The following is a 25,404-nucleotide window of genomic DNA, read 5'->3' on the forward strand; positions in this document are numbered from 1 at the left end:
GCCTCGGAGCGGACCGGACCGGCGGCGGGGCCTGGCCCTCGGGTCCGGCCGCGGCGTCCCCAGAGTTCTGAGGGGCGGCCGTCTCTACTGTTCGCCGTCTCGGATGGGTGGGTTTATTTTCATGGTGGTTTTTTTTTTCCGTTTGTCTTTTCTTTGTCGTTGTGGTTGTTGGTGGGGTTTTTGTTTTTGTTTTGCCTTTTTTCCTTTTTGCTTGTTTCCCTCCTGCGTGTGTGTGTCTGTTCTGTCTTTCCGGCCAGGCTGGGAGTCGGCAGGGTCGTCTCGCTCGCTCTAACTTTCCACTGAAAACGTGGGCCGGGGCCGGCAGTGCGGCCCCCTGGGATTCCCGCGACGAAGGAGCAGGGCGTGGGAAGAAATCTTTCTTATCCCAGATACCAGGACTGGGTGCCCAATGGGGACACACGGAGAGAGGAGAGAGAGAGAGAGAGAGAGAGAGAAATGGGGGTCAGGCTCCCACTATGGACCGGACTGGCCACTGCCCGGTGCACCTGCCTCCCCGGGACCCCTGTCTCCCGTGTCCCAGACGTGTCATAACCTGCTAGGGGACCCCGGACAAGGCTGCTGGATGAAACGCAGGGTGCCCAGTGACACCCGATCTCTGGAAAACCCCAGAGAAAACACATTTGCGGAGCAACTTCTGGTCTATACTTACGCTGCACCAATTTTTTGAAACTTATTTTTATCACTTGTTTGTCTGGGATTTAAATCTATGGGAGCCTCCTGGGGTTCTGCTTACAAGTGGGTCTCTGTGCCTCGGTGTCCCGAGTCTACAAAGTGGGGAGAGGCTGTGGCTCTGACCCGGTTTCCCTCTGCACCCCGAATCTGTACCAAGTACCACACCGTCCAGGCGACCGGAGCTGTTCACTTTGTTTTTGACAAATGTTCTCCCATTTAACGATCCCCCCGCCAGAGTCCCCACAAAGGAGGGACTATGCCTCCAGCCATCCTGTTTCAAAGAAGAAAATATGGGGCGCCTGGGTGGCTCAGTGGGTTAAGCCGCTGCCTTCGGCTCAGGTCATGATCTCAGGGTCCTGGGATCGAGTCCCACATCGGGCTCTCTGCTCAGCAGGGAGCCTGCTTCCTCCTCTCTCTCTCTGCCTGCCTCTCTGCCTACTTGTGATCTGTCTCTGTCAAATAAATAAATAAAATCTTAAAAAAAAAAAAAAAGAAGAAAATATGGACTCAGAGAAGTCAAGGAATTTGCCCAGGGCCACCAGCGCGGGGGCACCAGAGGGGAATTCCAACTCGGGCCTGCGTGGCTCTGGCCCTTGCCTGGCCCCCACCTGGCCCTGGAGAGATCATGACCTCCACTTTCCATGGGGCGGGGGAGTAGCGGTGGGGGTGGGGGTGGGAGGGACTGGGGCACCGGCTCAGGGACGGTTCCAGCCTGGGTCTCTACAGGGAAGCCACAGAACAGCCCTTTCTGGAAAAGCATCCAATCCACCTGCGGGAGGCCGGCCCGGGGAGCCCCCCCCACCCCGCAACTGAGGCTGCCGCAGCGTCGTCCCTCACCCCTGCTATCAATCAGTTGTGCTTTCCATCCGGGCTGTCCCTGTGGGCCATCCCAGTGACCTGGCGCCCTGGCTCCCAGCCCCCCACCTCCAGCCAAGTTCAAGTTCATCTTGGCCATTACCTCATGTCTGGTTTCTGTTGGCAACCAGACAGACTCTGGGCGTGACCCTCCCCCATGGTGGCCTCCCCTCAGCCCTTCCTCCTTCCTCCCTCCCAGGCCTCTGGTCCCAGTAACTTAAAATCCCCCCCTGGGCTGGGGTGCCGGTGGTGGGGGAGGTCCCGGCTCTGGGCTCCCCCGGCCTGGCTGGAGCCACCAGTGTGCCTCCAGCATGTGGCTTAGCCCCTCTGGTCCCGGCTTACTCGTCTACTGGGTGGGTGTCATGTGCTTCTGGGCAGAAAGGATCCTGGTACAAAATATCAGCAAGGCCCCGGGGGGGGGGTCCCCATCACAGCGGAGAGTGGGCGGAGGTGTATGGGCCCATGGAGCCCCACTCTGGGGACCAAAGTGATGGACGGCTCAGGACTTGGGGGGGTTGGTGGGGGGAGATGAAGAAGGCAGGTAACTGACCAAGGGGGAGAGGCACTGATGGGGAGAAGGGGATGTTGATCAAGGGGAGGGGTACTAGTCTGGGAAGGGAAACTAACCGGGGTATAGAGGCAATGCTCAGGGAGAGGGATGATGATGGGGGAGGGGCACTGTTGAGAGAGGGGCCGTTGATGGGGAAGAGGACATGGGCTGGGGGAGGGCACTGATGTGGGGGGAGAGGAAGACCGAAGATGGACAGGTGTGTGGGGGGAGAAGCTGCTGGAGGCTGGGGGGGTGGAGCTGGGGGCTGTCGGGAGACAGGAAAGCCAACATCCCAGGAATAATGACGGCGGAGGCAGAAGTGCTGACTGGGTCAGAAATGAGAGGCCTCGAAGCTAAGAGCCCTTTGCATCAGGCTCCAGGAGCGGGCAGCACGGCCTCATGGTCTCCTCCCTTCCCTTAAGGGTCTGCAGGGGGCAGGGAGCAGGCGCCTGACCCACTAGGGAACTGGGGCACCCTTAGTCCAGGGGCCAGGGGTGCAGCTGGCGGCAGGGGCTCCCCCGGAGTGGCAGTCCCCGCTCACCCAGGTTGGGGCCTCACCTTGCCCACAGCCCAGGCCCCCTCGGGAGCCTCTCACCCAGCTGGCATCTCCCTTCCATGTCCTGTGGGCTCCAGCAACACCAGCCCCAGAAAGTTCTTTCTCATTTCCAGACCCAGCTGTGCCCCTCCCTCACTTAAAATCCTTCCATGGCTCCCCACAGCCCTGAGGATGAAGCGCACCTTCAGGATGTTTTTCCAGCATTTCCAGCCTTTGTCAGTGCCAAGCCCCTGCCTGGGCACCCCTGTCCTGCTCTCCTGCTGGCCAGCCTTCGTAGGGGCTCCAATCCCTCCCTCCCCAGGCAGGGCGCGAGGTGCCTCTCCCTGAGCTTCCTCCACACCAGCTGGGGCCCACTGGCCAAGGGGCGGCCACGAGAAGCAGAGAACCAAAGTATGCCCTGGCCTGCCTCGGTTTCCCTCCTCTTCCAGAACATCTGCTGGAAGGCAGACGTTGAGCATGGGGAGGTGAGGGGCTGGGAGCCCGGAGAAGAGTTAAGCAGGCAAGGCGTCCCCCAGCCACTTCGGTTTCCCAAGCAGATGGGATATTCCCAGCCTCTAGGGGCAGGCGAGGAACCACGGGCTCCGGAGTCCTGGGGAGCGGGGGTGTCCATGCTGGGACTGACAGAGGGTGGCCACGGGGTCCCCAAAACCCAACGTGCAGAGTCCTGGAGTCGCCCCAGCTTGCTGAGGGCCCCTGACCAAGGGGTTCCTGTCTAGATCCTAGCCAGAGCTCTGCCGAGGCAGAGTACTCAGTATTCGGAGGGGGCAAGGGTATGTGGGGCCGTCTCTTTGCCCCCGGGTGCCCTTTCTAAAGAAAACCGGTCCTGAAGGAGCGCTCCCTGGGAGGTGTCTGAGGCCAGAGGATGAGACAGAGGTTCAGAGTGGGTAAAGCAGAGCCAGGTGTGAGCCCCGGCCTCCCAACCCCAGCATCACTGCTGAGGCCCCGGCAGGGAGGGCGGGCAACGGCTTCCCCGTACACTCTAGCCCCTGCCAGCTGCCAGCAGCGGCCTGGTCTGCCCAGGAGGGTCCCCAGCTGATTCTGGTCTTAGCTAAGGACAGGTCCAAGCCACCTCTCCACCTCCTTCCCAACCCCTGCCCATGCCCTGTGGCAGGAAACGCACCCCCCCCAGGACTGGAGGGACCACATGCGGCCTCGGGGCCCACAGACACATAGGCTCTGCGACCCCGGCAGTCTGGAGATGCTGGGAGCCCCGGCTGCTCGCTCTGCACATCCGGGCATTGGGGTCCTGCAGCGCCTGGCTGACAACCTCCCACACCCTCCCCGACACATACTGCGAAGCAGGGACTCTGGGCTCCAGACCCCACCCCCGGGCACCACCTGCCTACAGATGCCAGCCAGCAGCGGCGCGGACTCAGACCCCAACCCCCGGAAGCTGAGAGCCACGCATCTTAGCTCTGGACCATCAGGGCTCTGCTCTCCCCTCCTGCGTGGCCTCAGGCAACCCGCTCTTCCTCTCTGAGGCCCCGGGTCTGGTCTTCCGCTCCCCACACCACCACCCTGCGGCACACTCGGCCCCATGGGGCACACTCAGCCTCAGCTCCCCTCTCCACATCAGAGACCACAGCCCCGGCGGCGCAGGCTCTACTGGGGGACCCCGTCCCCCGCCTGCCTCCATTTCCCTGGCTGCCGCCAGAGTCCTTGAGTCCGCGGCTACCCTCGGTCCCCCTTTCTCATGCCCCCTCTGGCCAGCAGCATGGAAGGGGACGAAGGCTGGGGGCTGCAAGCTTGGGCGGACGTGCTGTGTGATCCTGGGCAGATCCCCTCGCCTCTGCGGGCCTCAGTCTTCCCATCTGTACAAATGGGCCTGGGGTGGTACCAGCCCCGGCCTCGTGGCAGCTCGGCCATGAGGTTCTCCCCGTTGGGAAACGGCAAGCGGGGCTGGAGGCTGTACCACGTCCCTGGGCGCGGGCTCGAGGCCCTGGGAGGGTACGGGCAGCTGGACCCCCTACCACGCACAACGGCCACTGTGCCAGGGGTACAGCCGGAGTGGCGTGGGACCAGCAGGCCGGCCTCTCCCTGCGCCCCCAGGCGGGGCCCTCTGCCCCGCCCCGCCCCGCGCCCCCCCAGCCGGCCTCTCGGCCCCTACCTGTGCCTGATAAATGCCCGCTGGATCCCTTGGTCCTAATCCCACAAAGGAACGGTTTGCAGGGGACGTGCCGGGCGTAGAGTAGGCTGCGGGGAGAGAGACCGAGAGCCCGTTAGCAAAGGGGGCTGTGCGGGAGCACCCAGAGAGAGTGGCCGCTGCCCAGGGTCACACAGCCGGCCTCCACACCCCGCACCCGGCGTCTCCAAACCTGCCGCCCTCCCCGGCCGCTCCGGGCGCCCCGGAGAGCCCACAGCGCCGGGCCCTGGGGCCCCGCAGGCGGGGCATCTGCTGATGGAAGGTGCGAGATGAGATCCAGAACCAGAGAGCGACCGTGCGTTACTCAGGGCCGTCTGCTCCCACGGCCTGCACCCCGTGCGGGGCGTGTGCGTCACGGAGGGCGCGTCACTGACTCCTCCTCCTCTCGGAGGCCGCACGGGCAAGGCTGGGTGTTTGTGGGCACACGCGCACACACGTTTATAGTTACGCTCACGTTTAGAGTTGTGTCTTCCTCCCCCCAGCTACGTGCCGCTGGTGAGGGAATAATTCCCAGCCCGAGGCTGCCGGGGAGGTTGGGGGCCTGGGACAGGCTGGGCCCAGGGTGGCGGGAGGGTCCCTGCGTGGGATCGGCCAAGCTGCCTGGGCCCCTAGAGCCGGGTGCGGAAGGAGGAGAGGGAGTTCACGGCCCGGTCCTGTGGAGCTGCAGAGGCCTCTACCTAGCAAGCGTGACGGCTGGTCCCATTTTACAGATGAGAGTGGTCAGGGCAGGGGGTACCCGGGCCAGTACTCTCTGCTCCCTGTCTGGCGTGGCGGTGAATGTTCTCCCCGGTCTCCCTCCTCCCCTCGCTCCCCGCCAGCCGACTGGGTACCCTGCAACCTTGCTATTTTACGTCTGAGAAAACAGGAGGCTCAGAGGGCAAGGACACTTCCGTGAAGACAGACAGGGACTGAGCTTCAGAGACGGGATTTAAACCCGGCGCCTACACCACATCTGGCACAGAGAAAGCCCTTCCACTCCTGCAGCTGCCCTGGGTCCTGGCTGGCCCCGGATGGTGGGGAGAGGGGCGCGCCTGCGGGGCCCCCCGTACCCCGGCCAGGTGTGGCGAGAGAGATGCTCGGAGTGTGACGGGCAGACTGAGAGGTCTGGGGTTTCGGAGATCACCTGCTTGGGTCAGCAACTGAGACGGCGTGGCGGGGACGGCCCAGAGTAGGGAGCGCGGAGGAGCATGCATGGCCCCCCGAGCCTGCACTGGGGTTCAGGGAGAGCCACTCCTGATGGGGGTGGACTCCAGGACTGCGATTTTCAGAGCCACTTCCCAGCCTGGAGCAGCCCTGGCCTGGGGGGTGCAGGAGGACCAGCAAATGGTCATCTGGAACCACATCCAAAGGATGGAAAGTTCTAGAAGGCGAGGCAGTCAACTCAAGGCCTTCTAAGGTCAGGTGAGCAGGTGGGGACTATCCCATCCAGAGGCGTGGCCCAGCCTGGGTCACCAGCAGGAACGGAGCCCGTCGGAGCTGCGTTTTTTTTGTTGACAACCCACAACTCTGAAATATTCTCGTGAACTGTCCTGACTCTAAGACAACAACAAATTCTCATTTTCCACCAACAAAGGGCATCTGGGGGCCACCTCTGCCCCCAAGGCCACCAGTCCGAGCTCTTTACCTACTGCCACCTGCCTGCTGCACGGAGGAGGGCGGAGGGGCCGGGAGCGGGCACGCAGGGACCCCAGACGCCCCTCTGGTCCTCTCCTGCCATTCCCTAGGGCTGCCTTGGCCCCAAGTGGGCCCGACCACATGGCCCCCGGGGCCTCTATCCGGGGACCCACCAAACTCACCGGTACCCCGCGGGCCGGGCCTGAACCCCTGACCCCAGCAGTCGGGGAGGGGGGAGGAGGGGGCCCCTCAGGGACGCCCGCCCTGCCACGGGCACCGCTTCCCGAGTGCTTACAGGGCGAGGTCGGCGACGTGCTTCCTCCCTCGGAGGTGGGTTTGGTGGCGGGGGGGAGCGCCAGCCGCGGGAGCCCAGGGGGCGGGGGTACCAGCATCTGAGCAGAAAGGCAGTGACTGGACATTTTGAGCTGACCACTTCCATTTAACTGGGAGGAACAGAGAGACAGGTGGTTAAGGCGGCGGGCGCCCCCTCTGCCTCGGGCGGCCAGCGACGGCCCTGCCGGGGGAGGGCCGGGCTTGGCGTGACCGGGCGAGTTTGGTGGGTACCGCTGCCGCCCCCTCGCCTGGCCCCGTAGGCTTCTAGAAGCATCCTGGGACCCTGTGTCTCCTCCTGAAGCCACTCTTGACCCATCTGTTCCTTCCACGAGACGCCACCTAGACCTGACCGGGGTCTGACCCCACGGGTGGGGCTGTACACTCCCCTCGTCCACCTTGCCCACAGCTCCAAAATGCAGAGGGCTCTGAACCCCGAAAGCTAGTCTGGAGAAGACGGGCCTGCGCCAAGGCCCCAGACCGTGTGTGACTCGGGGGGCAAACTGTGTGCTGTCCGTTCCGGCACCTGGAACAGACTTCGTGCCGACCTGGCCCGGCTCCCAGCACTTCAGGCAGGGCAACGCGGCCCCGCCGTCCACAAAACCATTTAAGACGGGGGTTGCCTGACGGAGGGCCCCCCGGGGAGGTCCCCTGGAGCCCCGTGTGGGCAGAGGGGAGGCCCAAGCCCCCCAGACTCACCGGTCCAGGCTGCTGGCTGGCTGGGTCACAGGCCAGCGACACGAGATCTTTGAGCGGGTCCTGGGGGTTGAGGTGAGGCGGGTAGCGGATGGCCGTGTGCGGGAAGTAGGTGGAGGCCGTCTGGGGCAGGATGGAGGTCGTGGGGAAGTGCAGGGCAGAGGACGGGTGAGGGCTCCGGGCGATCCCTGCGGAGAGCGGGAGGGCGGTCGGTGCAGGCTCCGGCTGGGGACACGGTCTCTGAGACGGGGTCTGCGCGAGCCCCCAACAGAGCAAGTCCCGGCTTCACGCGCTCAAGCTTGGGTAGCTCTACCATACGCCCAGGGGTTTCTGGTATCACCATTTTTTAAAGCAGATTCCACACCCAGCATGGGACCCCACACGGGGCTTGAACTCACGACCCTGAGATCAAGGCCTGAACGGAGATCGAGTGTCGGACACGGAACCAGTGGAGCCCCCCAGGCGCCCCGGTTCCGTCTGGTTTTGAGACAGGACATGGAGGCTCTCTGAGGTTAGGTTCCCTGTCCCAGACCAAGTAGCCGGCAGGCGGCAGACCCAGGGCTGCCCCACAGCCCGCCCCAGGGCTCAGCCCGCTCTCTGTAGACAGTGTACTGGTTTCTAGCACATTCTCTGGGCAACCAGTATGACAGTTCCTTTTAGGACACTCTCATCATCCTGAAAAGCAACCCTGTCCCCATCAGCGGTCACCCCCTGTCCCCTCCCCAACAACCATGAGTCCCCACCGGCCCCCATCCTGTCCGTGGAGGAGCCTGGTCTGGGCATGTCCCATGCGTGGACTCACACCCCGTGCGGTATGGCCTTCTGTGTCTGGTTCCCTTCCCAAGCGTCGTAGGCTCGGGGTCCGCCCGTGAGGGCGCCTCAATCCTGCTCGCGGTGAGCAACGGGCCTGCGTCGACCTTGCGTCCTTTTCTGCTCCTAAAGCACCCAGTATCTCCTCGTGTGTTCACTCTCCTTCTAGAACATTTCCGTCCCCCCCAAAGGCAGCCCTGCTTCCGTGACCACTCCCTCCCCCTCCTCTCTCCGGCTGCCAGGGAACAGTGTGGACTTCTGGCTTCTCGGGCCCCAGGTCCTGCTGCAGCTACCGGGCTCTGCCCACCACCGCCTGGGAGCCGCCGCAGACGGCGTGTCCACGGGTGGACGCGGCCAGGCCGCCACGGAACCCGCATGCGCGTCTGCCCTCGTGGGGCACCAGAGCATCATCATCGGGAAAACCGGCTCCCCGGCGACATTCAAGCCCTCGATCTAGCTCATTTGGTCCTAAACACAGTCCCCTGTACCCCCTGGGTGGCCTTCATGTGGCCTGGCCTGTGTCCACCCTCTGCTGGGATCTCCCGACCCTATGCGGGCTGAGCGTAAGATAAAGCGAGCAGGCGGAGGGGCCAGCCCAGCCCAGAGCTCCTTCTGGAACAGACGGGGACACTGAGGCCCGAGAGGCGGATCAGGGCCAGGCGCCCCGAACCCTGGCACCTCCAGGTGTTCTTGCCTGGCCGGGAGGCGATGGCAATAGGACTCATGTTCAGAGGGCCCGAGGGACGTCCCTGGCCGCGAGGGACCTGGTCGGAGGGGCCGCCGCGTGCTCACCGCTGTGCACGGCGATGACAGGCCGGTGGTGCTGGGTGAAGCTGGAGAGGCGAGGGGAGTCCTGGGGAGACGGGCTGTGGAAAGGTGACTTGTCCATCTCCGTCTTCTTCACCGGCGACGAGATGCCTGCGTGGGGGGAGGCCGAAGGTCACAGGGCCGCGGGCAGACGGAGCCCAGCACCCCGGGGGGCGAGGGCCCGGGAGCCCACTGTCCGGGGGCGGGGGGGCGGGAAACCGGGGCTCCGAGCACAGAGGGGGTGGTCGCCCAGGGTCACGTGGGCCGTGGAGCGAGGAGCCTGGGGCCCATGGAGGGCTGCGGACATCAGGCCTGGCCCCCGCCTTCTCTCCTGGACACAGGCAGGTCCGCTCGGGGCTGCCCCGACCCCCTGGGCCACCAGGGCCCTGGACAGAAGGCCACAGGGTCCCTCGGGAAGGTCCACCCTCACTGCAGAGGATGAGGACAGAATTTCCTGCGGGGCCATCGTGAGGGGCAAGGGAGACGGGACGCGACAGCTGTCAGACAGGGCCTGGCACCCGCCCGGCCCGCAGCCCCAGCACAGGGGCCTCACCGTCTCCCCAGGGCACCGGGGGGCCCTCCAGAAACAGGTGAGCCCCCTGCACCCCCACCCCTGCCATCGCCCAGATGTGTAGGCAGAAGGTGATAAGGGCAGAGTCCCAGGCCCGGCTCCACCCCTGCGACCAGAATCTCAAGGGGCAGAGTCTGCAGACAGATATGCTCAGAAATGATTTTTAAGAATATTACTCAGAGTGACACGTACCCACAGAGACCCAGAGTGGACTCAGGCATGTTGGGGTGCGCCTTCCCTCTCACCGAGCACTGCGGACGTAGGGGCCGGCCATCCCGGGGGGGCTTCCCGCCTGCTGCAGGCCAGATAGCATCCTTGCCACCCCCCAGCAGCCCCCACAGTGTGGCAAGCACACACTCGGTCCGGGCTAAGTCGCCCTGGCGGGAGCCACTCAATCTCCGGGATATCCGGTCACATAGGCCCCCCAGCCCCCGCCTGCGCTGTGTTCCCTTGGCCACGCCGCGGGGTCCTGCCTCTGGTGGTCCTTCCCACAGCCATGCTGGTGGTGACCAGCTCTGGGAACCAGCGCCCCCCTCCACAGCCACAGGGGCAGCCCGGAGGTTCCGCTGTTACAACCCCGCTCACTAGACGGGCACGCACGCGGTGCGGGGAGCACGTGAGCCCCGGGACCTGCGTCGGTGGGCCTGGACGCTGGGCAGCCAAGATTTCCCAGGGAACCGCTCTGCCCCGAACAGCCACCAGCTGGCCCCGTCACTCTCTGGGAGGGGCCAAGGGGGCGCTGAGCATTGTCCCCAGTCCCAACACCTCGGAGCCAGGAGCCCCTTCCCAGAGCAGGAGCAGCAACAGCCCTGTCCTGATGTCCGCCTGGGGTCCCTGGGGGCAGAGTGGGCAGGGCACGTCTGGTACCGCTCCCAGCAGCCCCGGGCAGGGCTCCCAGGAGTCACCCTCACTCCACAGATGGGGACCCTGGCTCAAGGCCACCAAGCTGAGAAGTGGTGGAATTGACTCCGACCTGCACTAGCCACGCTCTGCACCCCTCCTGCCCCTGCCGCAGCTTGATGAGAGGAGGGAAGCCCCCACCACGTGACAGAGAGAGCAGGGAGTCGCCTGCCTCACCCGTACCATAACTGAATGTGTGTGTGGGGGGATGCCCCTGGCAGGACGGCCCCAGGAGCAGCAGGAACCAAGCAGTCTGGAGGGTGCCCCTTTCTGGCCCTCAGAGGTGCGTAATCAGGGAAGGCCTCGGGAGGGGGTGGCCAGGAGGAGGAAAGGCACTCCTAACCTGGGCACCGAAAGGGCAAAGGCCTGAGAGGTGGGGCTGTGGGGATGCTGGGGGGGGGGCGGGCTGTCAGCTGAGCCCTGCCCTTGTGGCCAGAGCAGAGGAAGGGAGAGAGTGCTCTAATCAGCTTAGCCCTCTTAATGAGCAGCTAATTGGGGGCTGTCTAGACAGGAAGCTGGAGGAAGCCAGGAGGAGGAGAAAATGGGGGAGGGGGGAAGAGATGGGAAGGAGAGGAGAGGGAGGAGGGGCAGAGGAGGGAGGAGAGAGAGGAAGAGGGTGGAGGGAGGGCAGAAGGGGGAGGGGGGGAGGAGGAAGGGGAAGAGGAGGGGGGAGGATGGGAATCTATCTTCCCCACCAGGCTGGAAGCATCTACAGGGCCCGAGGCACCCACACAGCGGGGGTTTATACTGAGGGCCTCGAAGGAGGGAGCCAGTTTGCCATCACCGGAGGCGACCGAGGCTAGAGGGGACAGATCCCCACATTCCCCTCCGGCCCTGTACACAGCAAAAGCGGGTGTGGGCTCCTCCCCATCCTGCCCCACGGCTGCCACTTCATGCTCAAGGCAGGAAGTTCAGACCAAGCTCCACTGACTCTTACAAACATTTCCTTCCTTTTAATGTTTTTGGGTTTTTTTTGGTGTTTCCTGCATTGAAAGCTAGCTTTTTGACTTCCACCCCTTCACTTTTTCTCATCCACAGACTCAAGGCTATAATTTTTCCTCTCGGGGCTGCGGTGGCTACATCACAGAGGCTGTCCTCTGCCTCTAAACAGCATGTTCACATGTAGACCGTCTAGCTAATCAGAGCCAACGAAGAGTGCTTTCAGCTTCCAATCAGTAAATGGCGGGGCAGAAGTTAACGGTCTCCTCAGTATCCGCTGTACCCTTCTTCCTTAGTAGCAGAACCCTTAAATTTGAGATGGGCACATACTTGTTGAAAATGACATCTCCTAGTCCCTTGGAGCACAGTGTGGCCATACCACCAACTCAGGGGCACAGAGATAAACAAAGGAGGTTAAGTGCATTTTCTGAGCATTATTCTTAAAGGCCAAGGACATGCTCAGACTTGACCCTTCTTCTTTCCTGCTGGCTGGAAAACAGACATGATGGCTGGAGCTCCAGCAGCTGTATTGGACCATGAGGTGGGAACGAAAATCACATTCACTGGAGCATGAGGCAGGAGGAGCCCAAGTCCTGCACACGATACACGTCCAGCGTTGCTGATGGCTGAACATTTACTTTCGAGAGAAAGTAATTCTCATTTCTCACAAACTTAAAGCCTTATTAAACTCAAGATTTTAACAGAGGCAAACCTGACAGAAACAGGGAATGCACAGAGAGAGCGAGTCACAGAGCCACTCTGACCCATAAATCAGAGTGTATAAAGAGCAGATCCTCCCAAAGTTAGGTAGCTGTTCTGAGAGCCAGCCCAAGCGAAGAGCAAGGACTCTCGGGGCTCCAATGCTACACCCAGATGTCTTAGAGACCGACTCCTAGAGATGAAAATTTTATAAAGACACAAACAACGAACTGTGCCCCCGGCAATTACCCTGTACTTTAAGAAAGTGGCTTTAAGCACGTGCCTCCTTCCGCCTCCAGGAGAGAACAGTTAGCTCATCAATCCCACTTGGGACACAAGGAAACGGGGGCTCAGAGAAGTCGAGTCACCTGCCCAAAGTTACACAGCCCAGACAGCGAGCCAGCGGTCCAGCAGCCTGTCAAACCCCGGTCTCTCTGCCGTCCAAACCTGCTCTAACGATCCCGTTAACTACCTTCCAGGAATCCTGCAGGTGCGACGGACACTCTGCATAGACGGAGTTTTAAAGACAAGCAGGCCCTCGGGGGACAGGAGACAAGCAAGCCACTCTTCGGGTTTCGCGGGTGCGCAGGCTGTGCCAGGTTCGTTTTAGGGACACCAGATGCGTTACCTCACGTCACCCCCACGACAACCGCGGGCGGGGCTGCAGGCACGAACCACCCCATTTCGCAGAGCAGGAGACCGAGGCTCAGCGCAGAGGCTGCCCAGCGCCCAGGTCGGCGATCCCAGGCTACTCCGTGGCTCGAGCCCCCATGACGCGCAAGGGTCGGGACGCGGCGGGGCTTCCGAAATCTGCGGCGCGGGTCCCGCGGAGGCTGCGCGCGTCGCCAGGGACGCCGAGCCCGGGGAGAGGCAGGCGCGGGGGCCGCCCTGCGCCCCAGGTCGCGACAATCCCCGAGGCCGGCGCGCTGCAGAGCAGAGGCCGGACTCCTCAGAGGAGAGCCGCGGCGCAGACGGGGACCCCCGGGGAGGGAAAGCCGCGCAAGGGCCCTGGGGAGCCGACGGCCCCGCCGCCCCGAACGGGAGCCCACGCAGGCAGCAGCGCGACAGGCGGACACGAGGGCGCCGGGGGAAGAGCGACGGGGCCCCGAGGGCGCGGCACTCCCTCGCGGGGATGCGAGCTCCCCAGGAACACGCGGACCCAGGCAGAGGGGCCCCCCTTGACGACGGTCTGTGGCCGACCCCGGGGGGCAGCGCCCTGCTCATCGGAAGCGCTGCCGAGTCCACTGCGGAAGCCGCGGAGACGGGCCCCACGGGGATGAAGCCTTACCGGGCAGCGCACACGCTCCGCTCTCCCCGTCTCAGCGGAACCAAAGAGCTCGGGAACGACAGCCCGGACTCCCAGCGGCGAACCGCCCGCGCGACTACAATTCCCAGGAGGCTCCGCGGCTCCACACCCCGAGCCTTCCCGCACCCGGGGGCCCGCGCAGTGCCTGCCGGAATATGTAGTCCCCGCCGCCGTAAGGCCGTCCCCGAGGCCGGCTCCGCCCCCGCCGCCAGCCCCACCTCCTTCCATGTCCTCAGTCCAGTTGCGGCTGCTACTCGTGGGAGAGCTGGGCGAGGTGTAGTAATCGCCGCCGGGGCTCGTGTCCACGTCTTCCTCCATCGAGCCCGATTTGTGCCGCTTGCTCCTAAAGGGTGAGGGAAGGAGAGAGCAAGCCGGTGACCACGGACACCCCAGGGTGCCGGGCCGGCGGCGCTGACTTCCGGGCCCTGGAGGGCAGGTCGAGCGGGGTACTCTCGCGAGACTTCGCGGGAGCCGCGTGAACACCTGCCTCCACCTGCCTCCACCTGCCCATTGCGCGGACGGGACGCGCGCGGCCGGGGACGGTGAGGGGCTCCGGCCGGGCAGGGGCTCGGGCCCGGCAGGCGGCGAGCTAGCGAACTGCGGACGGAAACCCCGGAGGCCTGGCCCGTCACGGGGCCTGCCGTAGACCTCAGAACACCGCGGCCGGACCACGGTCCCATTTTACAGATGGGGAAGCCCGCGCAGACGGTGTGACCTGCTCCAGGTTGCAGAGCGAGACCCGGTGTCTGCCTTCCGGTGGGCTCTCAAGGGCCGGGCTCACGGGTCTCAAGGCTGGGGAGACGCTGCCTGGAGCGTCGGGGCTGGGGAAAGCAGCTCTTGGGGCTGGGTTTTGAAGGATCAGTAGGAGTTTACCACGTGGCCCTTGAAAGCAGGCACTGCTGGGAGAGGAATGAGCCATGGGGGGGGGTCAGATGGGCGTGGGGGAGGGTTCGTTGAATGCCCCCAAGGCAATGCACGTACCCGCTGGAGGAAGTGCTGGGTAGGGTTCTTCTCATGCCTGTGCTGGCTGGATTCAGGTCATAGGCCAGATGCCCCTGGAGCTCCCCCAGGGAGAAGTTGGGTCCTGTCCCAGTCACCACGGGGGCTGCGGAGGGCAAGAAAGAGCAGAGTGAGAGATGGCGCAAGGTCCAGGGCTGCCCTGTGCCCTGGAGGGTGCCGAGAGCCATTTGGGGGCCTGCCAGTCCCAAAGGGAACCCCTTCCCTGATCGGCGTGGTTCCTAATTTGGCTGAAACTGTCCTTATCCTATGGATCAGAAGAGCAAAGCCTGCAAGAGAGGCCAGGGGCACGCTGCGAGGCAGAGCCGGAGCTGCGGGCCAAGCTTCCGAGTGCTCCCTGAGGCCGGGCTCTGCTGACGGACAGGGAGGACGATGGTCGGGGTGAAGGTGGGACAGTGCCCAGGACTCCCCGGGGTGGAATTCAGTCGGGGTGTCCCAGGAGTAGGTCCCCAGCAGGTCCATTGGGAAAGTAAGGGAACAGGAGGCAGAGAGAGGAGGGGGACGGGGCCCTTTGGGATCTCCTCCTGGAGGGGTTGGGAGGCCCCAGGAAAGGACACAGGGGCAGAAGGTTTTCCAGCACCCTCCATCCAGCATGTGGAGACTGTTAACTGGGAAGGAGCTTGTGGCCCTGACCTTGGACTCTAGGAGGGCCTGGATGCCACCCTTCCTAGGAACCTTGGCTTGGTGACAGGGGAGTGGGGCAGGGATGGGCTCCTCGCCTCTCCCTGAGACCCTTTCTCTCTCAGAGCCACACCCCCCAAAGCCCCTTCTCCTTCTCCAGCGCCCCTCCCCTGTGGGGGTCCCTCCCCCTCTGGATCCCAGCACAGGGTGGGCGGGGACACTCACTCCGGGACACTTGGATGAGCTCCGTGACACTGAACACACCGGAGGTGACAAAGCTCTCCTGGAAATCCGTGGTGTCTGGAACAGGGAGAAAACGGGGCTCACTGGATCTGTTTCCTTCTTCAACACGCCAGGCACTGGAGAGGTCGCCTTGTCTACCCCCTGCAGCCCCGCGGCAAGACGGAGGTAGAAGCTGGATCCGGGTTCGAATCTCGGCTCTGCTGTCCAGATCTGATCTTGGGCAAGTCACTGCCCATCCCTGAGCCTCCCTGCTCCCTAATCTCGGAAGTGGAGGCCGCACACCCCGCCACCAGGAGGGGCTGGACTGCTTTCTTCCCGTCACTCCTTACAACACGCGATGCCCCATCTTCTTACCCCTCCCCCTCCAAACTGGGAGCTCTGTGATGTTCTGTGTGCCCGGGTCCCACAGTGTCCCTAGCGCCCAGACCAGAGCCAGGCCAGCAGCAGCGGCCCAGAACCAAAGGCTGAATGGAGGGTCCCCCTGCAGCAGTTAAAAATCCCCAGTGTCCCCAGAACCACTTCTGCCTAATGTCAGAGGAAGAGGGACCCGCCTCTCCGGTGTGGGGTGGCCAGGACTCATTTTATGGGTTTGGAAACAGGTTGGCTCCCAGAGGGCGGGAGGCCTGGCTGACCTCAGACAGCTGGGAAGCCTGTTGTGCCCCCAGAGGTCCACTCGGGCAGGACTCAACTTGACAAGCACTGACCAAGTGCCTTCAGTGTCCAGTTCCAAGCTAGGCGCTGTGGACACTGTGGGAACGAGGCAGACACAGTGGCGTGCTCTCCTGGGACTCCCTGTCCAGTGTGGGCAGTGGAAACCACGTGACTTCAGTAAGGCACAAAACCCTGTATGTAAATGTGCACAGAGCCGTGGTTTACGACAGCCCCAACTGGAAACAATCCATCAGCATACTAACGGAGCCACAAAACTTGGCCCATCCACACGGGGAGCGTCCCTTGGCCGCGAGCAGGAGTGAGGCGCCCCACATGCCGCATGGGGACGGACCCCAAGCCCGTGACGCTCAGGGAGGGAACCACATGGGGTGTGAGTCCACACGTGTGACACGTCCAGAACAGGCTCCTCCATGGACAGGAAGGGGGTTCGTGAGGGCTGGGGGGAGGGAAGGGGTTGCTTTTCAGGTGATGGAATGTTCTGGAACTAGACGGTGATGATTGCACAACAGCGCGAATGCACTTAATGCCACTAACTGTGCATTTGCTGTTACGTGAATTTAACCACAATAAAAGTAAGTTTAGGATCATGAAGTCCAAGGTACCACATGTTGTGCGGTGGTGGGCGGGCAGGGCTGGGGGGCCTGCTGGAAAGGGGAGCTGCTTTACACAAAGGACTCTCAGGAGGCCTTGCTGTGGGTGACATGTTACCAAGACCTCCAGGTAGGGGTGGATAAGAGGAGCGGATGCATTAAAATTGAGGAAATGGCAAGAACGGCAATTGTTGGTGGCCATGATTGGAGTGATCTTAAACGTGCTGTTTTGCTGCCTCCCCGGGCGCCACGATATTCCCACCAGTGGCCCATGCAAAGGCCCTGCGGTTGGAGGCCAACAGGGCTGGAGTGAAAGGAGCCAGGGAGGGTGGTCAGAGTGGGGACCCCACCAGCAGGTGGGCAGCTCTAAGCTTTTTGGGGTGGTGACAGCAGTTCTTCTCCAGGCCCCCAGGGGGCAGCACGGGCCACAGGGAGCTGACCTTGGTGCCCAGCTTCCCCCCTGCTGTGGGAGACCCAAACCCTGGCCCGTCCAGAAACTGCAGCCTCCCTGGTTAGGAGCTTTGCAAACACCATTTCTTGTGCAATTACTAATTTCCCAGCCCCATGCTGGGGGGCTCAGGGCCACAACATCCCTGGGAGGACAGGGTGAAGGCCCCCCAGTGTCCAGGGGAAGTGGCCATGGCCATTTCCTGCCACCCAGCTGGCCAGCTGGTGTCAGCACGCCCCTCCGCCTTCCCCACACCGGGGTTTCCTGTTTGTGCAGCACTCGCCCTGCTCCATCTCCTGGGGACTCCCTGGCGGGTGGGAGGAAGTGCTTTCCTCTGCCAGACGCTGGAGCTCCCCATGGGACCAGGCCAAGCGCCGCTGCCCCCGCCCGCCGTGAACATCTGGCTTGGAGGCAGGCGCCTGGAGATCACAGGAGGCCAAGGAGGACTCAGGGTCACAGACGCCCAGGGGTGAGCAGCCTGGGGGGCTGTGAACCTCCTGGAACCATCCGGCCTCCCCAGGCTGGTCCTTCCTACAGCGGTGTCCTCACCCACAGGCTCTTTCTTCCATTCTTCCTTCCTTCCTTCCTTCCTTCCTTCCTTCCTTCCTTCCTTTTCATCCCTCCTCCCTCCTTGTCCCCCATATGCCACCTCTCTAGTTTCTCTTTCTCTCCGCTTCTTCCCTCCCTTTCTCTTTTTCTTTCTGCAAATATTTACTGAACACCTGTTGTGTACCAGGTCCTATTTGAGGCTCTGAGGACACAATAGGGATCAGAACAGACAAAAGCCTCTGCCCTCAAGGAGGTGACGCTGCATTAGGAGAGAGACACACGTGTGCGGTCACTAAGCAACTAAGCAAATACATATGCAATCACTAACTTCCTCAGAAGGAAATAAAACAGAAGGTGGCCATTGAGAGTGGCTACAGCTGCTTGAGGTCAGATCTCTCTGGGAGGGAAGCATGTGAGGTGAGACTCAGGAGATCCAGAGAGAGAGACAGAGAGAGCGCACAGTTAGCTGTCCAAATAGCAAGCAAAGCACATGCAAAGGCCCTGAGGCAGGGACTGGACCTGGATGTTGGAGGAACAGCCAGGAGGCCCATGTGGCTGGAGCAGAAAGAGTGAGGGGGAGGCAGGGTGGAGGGGAGGGCAGGGAGGGTAGAGGGACAGGTCCTGCAGGTCCTTAGGGGTCAGGGAAGGACTTTTACCCCCAGGGAGGTGAGAACCCTCACAGCTGTGAGCAGAGGAAGGCAGGACCTGACCCAGGTGCTCACAGGTGCTCTCTGGCTACTTCAGGGAGGACAGAAGCCAGGCGGCCAGGGTGGAGGCGGCCGCTCTGGTCCAGGGGGCAACCATGGGAGCAGACCAGAGCAGAAGCCGGGCCTCAGCAGCTTCTGAATCCTTTCTGTTCCCTGGGGCTCTGCTCCCAGCCCTGCCTGAGGCCCTCCCACTTCCCACCAACAAAGACATCTGTTAAATGTCTCATGGGACTGCAGGGCCCCCCGGGGCCCCTCTTGTGGGGTGAGCACCTCAGGGACCAGACGCTGGGAGCTGAGGGTCATGGGTTCCCACCCCATCTTCCTGGGTGCCCCAGGAAGGCCCTTTAACCTCTCTGAGCCTCAGCTTTCCCATCTACACAATGGATCAACAGTGGCACCTGTCCAGGGTATGGCTGTGGCGAATGAGCCCAGGAATGTCTGTGAGGTGCCCATGCAGGGCCATGCAGGGCCACACAGAGCACACGGGGTCCTCCCGCCCACCCTACGCCGTCCCCAGACTCACCCAGTGTGATGGGCTTGCTGTCCTCCTGGTCGGAGCCCATCCCTGCCCGGGGACTGCCGCTCTGCTCCGCGTCTGCAGAGAGAAGGGGGAAGAGGTGGTGACACTGCAGGAAACCCCACCCCAGGGGGAGAGGTGACACCCGTGCTGGGGCCAGGCTGGGTAGTGTCGTGGAAAAGTGGTCCCCGATGTGCCTGGGCCCTGGGATCTCCGCTTGGCCCCTTCCCTTGGCTGCTGCCTACGGGGTCAGGGCGTCCAGAGGGTCCCCTCGGCAGCAGAACCCGTGTGCAGGGCCTGGCTCAGTGGCAGACTGGAGATCTTCCCCTCCCTGAGCCTGTTTCCTCATCTCTGAAATGAAAGGAGCTCAATTCCTAATCGTGAGGGTAACTCACTCACCTGGCCTTCACCCAGGAGGCAGGAGCTATGGTTATGCCCATTTTACAGATGGGGAAACTGAGGGCCAAAGAGATGAGTCCTTGAGCCCTCCAGCCGCCCACCCCCACTCGGCCTCTGCCTTTGAGGTCCTGGGGGTCTAGCCCTTGGTCTTGGGTTGTCACGCAGGGGCCCCCAGGAGGGGGCAGAGGGGCTTCCCCCTGCAGCTACTCTACCCCCCGCCGACCCCCCTGGCTTGGGGGCTCCCTCCCACCCTGGCGCCCGCCTCTCCATCTTATCTAAAAATAATCAGGCTCCTTGGCAGACGGGCGAAGCAGACAGACGCTGAGCTCAGCATTATCAGCTCCGGCGGACTGGATGGCGAGCAGCGCCAACCCCCCTCTGCACTCCCTCCACGTCCACCCAGGACCGAGGCAGGGGCTGGGGGGTGCCCATGGTCAAGCCCAGCCAGATGGAACCCCTGGCCCTACCTATTCGTCTCTCAGGTCAAAGACCAAGGTGGTGGGAATCACCATCAAAGGCCAAAGAAAGAGAATCAGCCCCTTCCACCTGCTGCATTCCAAAGCCAGACCCAATTGCTGTGTGACCTCAGGCAAGTTGCTGAACTGTTCTGAGCCTCAGTTCTCTCTTCAAATGGGTGCAAGCACCAAGAGGCAGGAAAGAGAGACTGCCGAGAACTGGCTCCCTGGGGCTGTCCGCGCGTTGTTATTATTGCTGGTGTCATGTTTCAACGCCGAACACCACCGTCAATGTGATGCTTCACTGTTCCCATTTGAGACGTTCCCTTAAATGCCTGAGAGCCACACATCTGGTGTCGTCATTGGACCCATCTTACAGACAAGGAAAACTGAGGTTGAAACAATGAAGGAGCGCCCACTTCTCCTTAAGGAGGTTGATCTGCATTAGTTTGCATACACGCCCAGACATCCCCGTGCCGCCGTGCCTGACACGTCTGGCTTCTGGGCTCGGATGCTGGGTGCCCATCCCAGCTCCGGGAGCCTCGGCGGCGAGGGTGGGGCCCGCAGCAACCCCGGGGGGCCGTGCTGATGCCTTCCAAAGCAGCCATGAGCCCTCACCCTTTGCCCGGTGGCTTTGCACACACTGTGCGTTGAGCACCTCCGGGCTGCCCAGACTGGCGGGGCCCTAAACGGCACCAGAGCGAGGACCCGTGCCTCGGTTTTCCCACCCACGACAGGAACGGTTGAGGGCAGCCACAGTCGTGACCCACTGGGCCGGGCACGGCTGGGCAGCGGCTGACGGGAGTGTGCCCGGCTCGGCCCCACGCCCTGTGGCTGCTCCCGGGCTGGGCAGCCAGTGGCCCCTTGGCGCCGGCCACTCCTGCTTGGACGGCCATGCGGCTGGGCACGGGTGACCCCGGCGTTGGGAAGAGCCCAGCCTGGGCAGCCGGCCGTCGGGCTGCGGGCCTCGGGCACAGGACCCTCTTGCGGAACGGACGCCCATGTGGACTCAGCAGGCGGCAGTGCCCGCCTGGCACGCGGGTGCTGTTCCCCGAGCGCCGCCCACAAGCCAGCGCCGGGGGATCAGGGCGCTGGGGCTGAGACTCACCGCCCCCTGAGCCTCACTCTCCTCATCCGGCAAGTGGGCGCAACTCCAGCTCCTCTGTCAGAGGCTGCGCTGAACCAGAGGGTGGTCATGGGGGCAACATGCAGGCTCACTCGGTGGGGGCTCACCGTCAGCACCTCAGCAATCGGAAGGGGGCGTCTTATTACCACCAGTGCGATTTCCCCCGTTTACGCTCCGGGCGCTGGTACTTTGCACCCACCGAGAGCCTTGGCCCTGGGCTACTTATCCCCGTGCTCATTCACTCTGTGACCTTGACCGCGACCATGCGACCTCTCTGAGCCTCCGCTTCCTCACAGTAAAAGGGGGAAGACAGGAAAACCCACGCCCCGGCTTCGTCAGGGTGCCCAGTCAGCTAATAAGACGTGCGAAAGGGTTGGCATGGACTGACATTCAAAAAAAATGGTGGTTTGGGGAGCGGCCGAAAACAACGGTGTTCTTAATTTTGGTCTCTAAGGGTTCGTTGCTGGCACGGAGAACGGGGCCCGGGTTTGTGTGTCCATCTTGTATCCCGCAGCCCCACTGGACACACTCGGTAGTTCGAGGAGATATGTATAGGTTTCCTTGGAATTTTCGTAGCCCAGGGCCATCATGTCCTTGACAAGCACATGCTGCTTTCTCTCTTCCTTCCTCTCCTCTGTATGCCTCCGATTTCCTTTTCTTGCCTTATTGCTCTGGCGAGGACCTCCAGCACAGTACCAAGGGCTGAGAGCAAGAGTGCCTTCTTGCTTCTGATGGGGGGGGGGGGCTCCCAGGTCTCTCACCACTGAGTGCGAAGGTAGGCGTGGCTCTCTGCTGACCCCTTCACTGGGCCACAGGGGTTCTCTTCTCTCCCTAGAGTGCCAGGAGCTTTTTTTTTTTTAATGAAATAAGTGTAGTTTCTAAACAATGATGCTGTAATTATGTGCTGTCTTGTTAAATTTTTTAAATTTAGTTTTTAGATTGTGCTTCAAGATACATAGCATACACTTTACCATTTAAACCATTTCTAAGGGCCACCCGGGCGGCTCAGTCACTGAGCGTCTGCCTTCAGCTCAGGTCATGATCCAGGGTCCTGGGATCGAGCCCCGCATCGGGATCCCTGCTCGGTGGGAAGCCTGCTTCTCCCTCTCCCACTCCCCCTGCTTGTGCTCCCTCTCTCGCTGTCTCTCTCTCCCTGTCAGGTAAATGGATAAAATCTTAAAAAAAAAAAAAATTCTAAGTGCACAGCTCAGTGGCATGAAGCAAGCTTGTCCCATGCTGCGGCCACGCCCACCCTCCGTCTCCAGAACTTTCCATCTGTCCCCACAAAGCACAGACTCCCCACCCCCCGCCCCAGCCCCCGGCTCCCACCCTCTCCTTTCTGTGTGGACGGGACTCCTCTGAGGACCTCCTGGGAGTGGGGTCCTGCAGGATGGGTCCTTCTGGGTCTGGCCGCTCTCGCTGAGCCCCGTGTCTTCGGGGTCCCTCCGCGTGTGGCAGGGGTCAGAATGTCCTTCCTTTTAATGATGCCATCTTATTTTTTTAATTACCTCTCCCCTTCAGAATCTTTCTCATCCATCTGCGGGCCGTTTGCGTGTCATTCGGCTCCTGCACGCAGCCATCCAGCACGGAGGCCACTAGCCACGTGTGACTTGAAATTCACACCCACTAAACTGAAACTGAGTTAGAACTTCCAGACTTCAGTGGCACGGGTCACCTCTCCATGCTCAATGGCCCACGAGCCTGCCGGTGACCGAACCGGACGGCGCCGAATGTTGCCATCTGCACAGAAAGTTCCACCGGGCTGAGGGCCCCTGGAGGTTTCCATGAAAATTCCAGAGCAAAGGGGCACCGGTAAGCCCTCCTGCCCCATCTCCGCACACAACCAGACCAAAAATGCACTCTCCTCAGGTCTGAACAGATGTGCCCAGAAAGCACAATGTCGAAAGGACAGCTGGTGTCTGATGCCCCAGGACGCCCCAGGCCCCAGGCCCCAGGCTAGGAGCTTTCACGAGCTGAGTTTCACTGGGTGAAAAATTTCCGGCACCATTGGATTCAACCCGCCTGGCCAGTGAGTTTGGTAAACTGAGGCGCACCTCAGAAAGTCTATACCCCAAAGCTGATGTCAAGTTAAAGAAACTGTGTGCCTAGCACTGAGTACCTTTGCTGCTCAGGGCAGTATCTGGGGACGTCCCTAGGTCGCCATGACAATGGGGGTGCTCCTGGCACCGAGTGAGTGGAGCCAGGGATGCTGCTCAGTGCCCCTCCCCACCCAGTTCCCAGGACGCCCCTGCCCCTGCGGAGAACGACCAGCCCAGAGCCAGCAATGCCAAGAGGGGAGACCCTGGTCTGGACACACCCATTTTCAGTGGGGGTGAAAGCGCTTTTGGCGGGGGGGGGGTGGAGGAGCTAGACAATTTTGCTCTTTTGTGTATAAAGCATGAAAACATGGGGCGCCTGGGTGGCTCAGTGGGTTAAGCTGCTGCCTTCGGCTCAGGTCATGATCTCGGGGTCCTGGGATCGAGTCCCACATCGGGCCTCTCTGCTCAGCAGGGAGCCTGCTTCCCTCTATCTCCCTCTCTGCCTGCCTCTCTGTCTGCTTGTGATTTCTCTCTGTCAAATAAATAAATAAAATCTTTTAAAAAAAAAAGCATGAAAACATGAATATAAATACGGCACCAGAATAGATATGTACCTGTGATATCAAACCTTCACGGGGTGCAGGGATTAAAGGAAAAAATGTCTACAAAGGATCTGCTGGGGCGGCAATGATAAAAAGAGGGGGTACGTTTTCTACCCTAGGGAATTTTTAAAGGACTGTAAAAGGAGAAAGGAGAGTATGTGACAGAAACTGGATGAGACCTGCCGGGTCGTAAATATTGACCCTCTGGGCCTTTACTGAAAGTCGGCTGACTTCCCGCTGTGTGTCGTCCGGCAAGTTCTTGACATCTCTGAGCATCCTTTCCCTCATGCCTAAACTGGATGTGAACCACATGACACTTATTCCTTTCCTTTTGAAAGGAGCTGATTGCTGGGCACCTCCTGGGGGACACAGCAGTGACCAAGATGGACAAAAGGCCTTGCCCTCGTGGCACTCATGTCCTGAGGGGGGAGCGACAGGCCATGACTAAGTGAGCAAATACGCCAGGAGGAGAACCTCAGGCTGTGCAGAGTGCAAGGGAGGCCAAACCACCGGGAGGGAGAGGGGCTTAGGCCAGAGCTCCTGGGAGGGCTGATAAGGCCACTCTGCATGAAATGGTCCATTCCGGTAGTTAATACTTAGTGAGTCATTTCTTTGACTATACTGGGCCGCCATGTTTCACTTCCACTGACTTATTTAATCAGCAAAACTCCCCCGGGGGGACAACATGGATGGAGCTGGAGAGCAGAACAGTGAGGGAAGTAAGTCAGAGCAAGGGCATTATCATAGGATCTCATCCATGTGGAATTGAAGAAATAAACAAGCCAGTGGTGGGGGTGGGGAAGAGGCAGAAAGCAGAGAACGGACTGTGGACTGTAGAGGACGAACGGGTGGTCACCAGAGGGGACGGGGTGGGGGGTGGGGATGAGCACGGGGTCGCGTGTGGACTGCTGACTCACCATGTATTGTATCCCTGAAACTGGGGTGAACTCACCCAACACAGTACATTAACTAGATCAGAATTAAAATTAAAAACTTGTTTTAAAAGTCTACCCTGACTAAAAAAACAACAAACAAACAAAAAAACCCAACTTCCCTGGGAGGGACATTCAATTCTCGTCCCCATTTGCCAGAGAGGGAAACTGAGGCACAAGATAGCTTGGAAGCAGGCTCCTCGTCGTTTCCCGTGCTGCTGACAAGGTGAGGCCTGGCGGAGGCCCTGTTCCAGGAGTCCCCTCTCTTGTCGATGGTTTGCAGTGATCCTGGGGGTCCGGACCTGGGTCTCTGACCCATCAGATAAAGCCCCTGGCTGGGGGTCGCATCTCAGCAGAGCCCCCAGACCCTACTGTACAGGCCAGTGGTACCACCTGCCTCGCAGGGTTGGCTCCCCACGTGCCAGACGACCCCCCACACGCCAGACATCAGGTGATATGGCTGACACCCTAGAACGGCAGTGGATGGAGTTACTCAGAGAGGGTGAGCAAGTTACCCAAGGCCACACAGCAAGACTGGTTTTATCTCTCTTCTCTTAGAAACACATATATGCAAACATCTTGTTGGGTTTCAGACCACATCCACCGCTAGCTTTAAAATGCTGTTTGCTTGTGTTGTGAGTTTCCTCAGGACCTGGTCGACTTCCCCACCGCCCTGAGCACACGGTTCCCATGGTCCACTTCCGACCCGGCCTTCCCACTTGGCACTCAGTGTTGCTAAGAAGGTCTTCTCCACACGAGGAAAACACAAGACGTGTCTCCTGTGTGAAAACTGAAGCAGAACATGGCCAGGCAGAGAGAGAGGAGGAAGCAGGCTCCCTGCTGAGGAGAGAGCCCAATGCGGGGCTCGATCCCAGGACCCTGGGATCATGACCTGAGCCGAAGGCAGAGGCTTTAACCCACTGAGCCACCCAGGCACCCCTTTCCAGAGCTTTTAAAACACACTGGAGGCCTGAGGGAGGGCGGGCAGCTCCCAGGCCAGGCTGGTCTCGGGCGCCTC

At 61.4% G+C, this 25,404-nt stretch overlaps 1 protein-coding gene across 1 annotated transcript; it reads right to left on the reverse strand.

Moving 5' to 3' along the window:
- Nucleotides 1–204: 204 nt before the first annotated feature.
- Nucleotides 205–20,583, reverse strand: NFIC (nuclear factor I C). The gene is made up of 10 exons (XM_044254920.1): nucleotides 20,458–20,583; nucleotides 18,840–19,074; nucleotides 15,333–15,407; nucleotides 14,451–14,574; nucleotides 13,688–13,812; nucleotides 9,040–9,165; nucleotides 7,441–7,625; nucleotides 6,707–6,854; nucleotides 4,762–4,847; nucleotides 205–398 (listed from the first exon to the last, which is right to left on the reverse strand). The coding sequence occupies exons 1-10, from the start codon at nucleotides 20,581–20,583 to the stop codon at nucleotides 381–383; spliced, it is 1,248 nt and encodes a 415-aa protein (XP_044110855.1). The 3' UTR covers nucleotides 205–380.
- Nucleotides 20,584–25,404: the final 4,821 nt, after the last annotated feature.

Source organism: Neovison vison, chromosome 6 (assembly GCF_020171115.1).
Source record: "Neovison vison isolate M4711 chromosome 6, ASM_NN_V1, whole genome shotgun sequence".
In the NCBI taxonomy this organism is placed as follows: Eukaryota; Metazoa; Chordata; class Mammalia; order Carnivora; family Mustelidae; genus Neogale; species Neogale vison.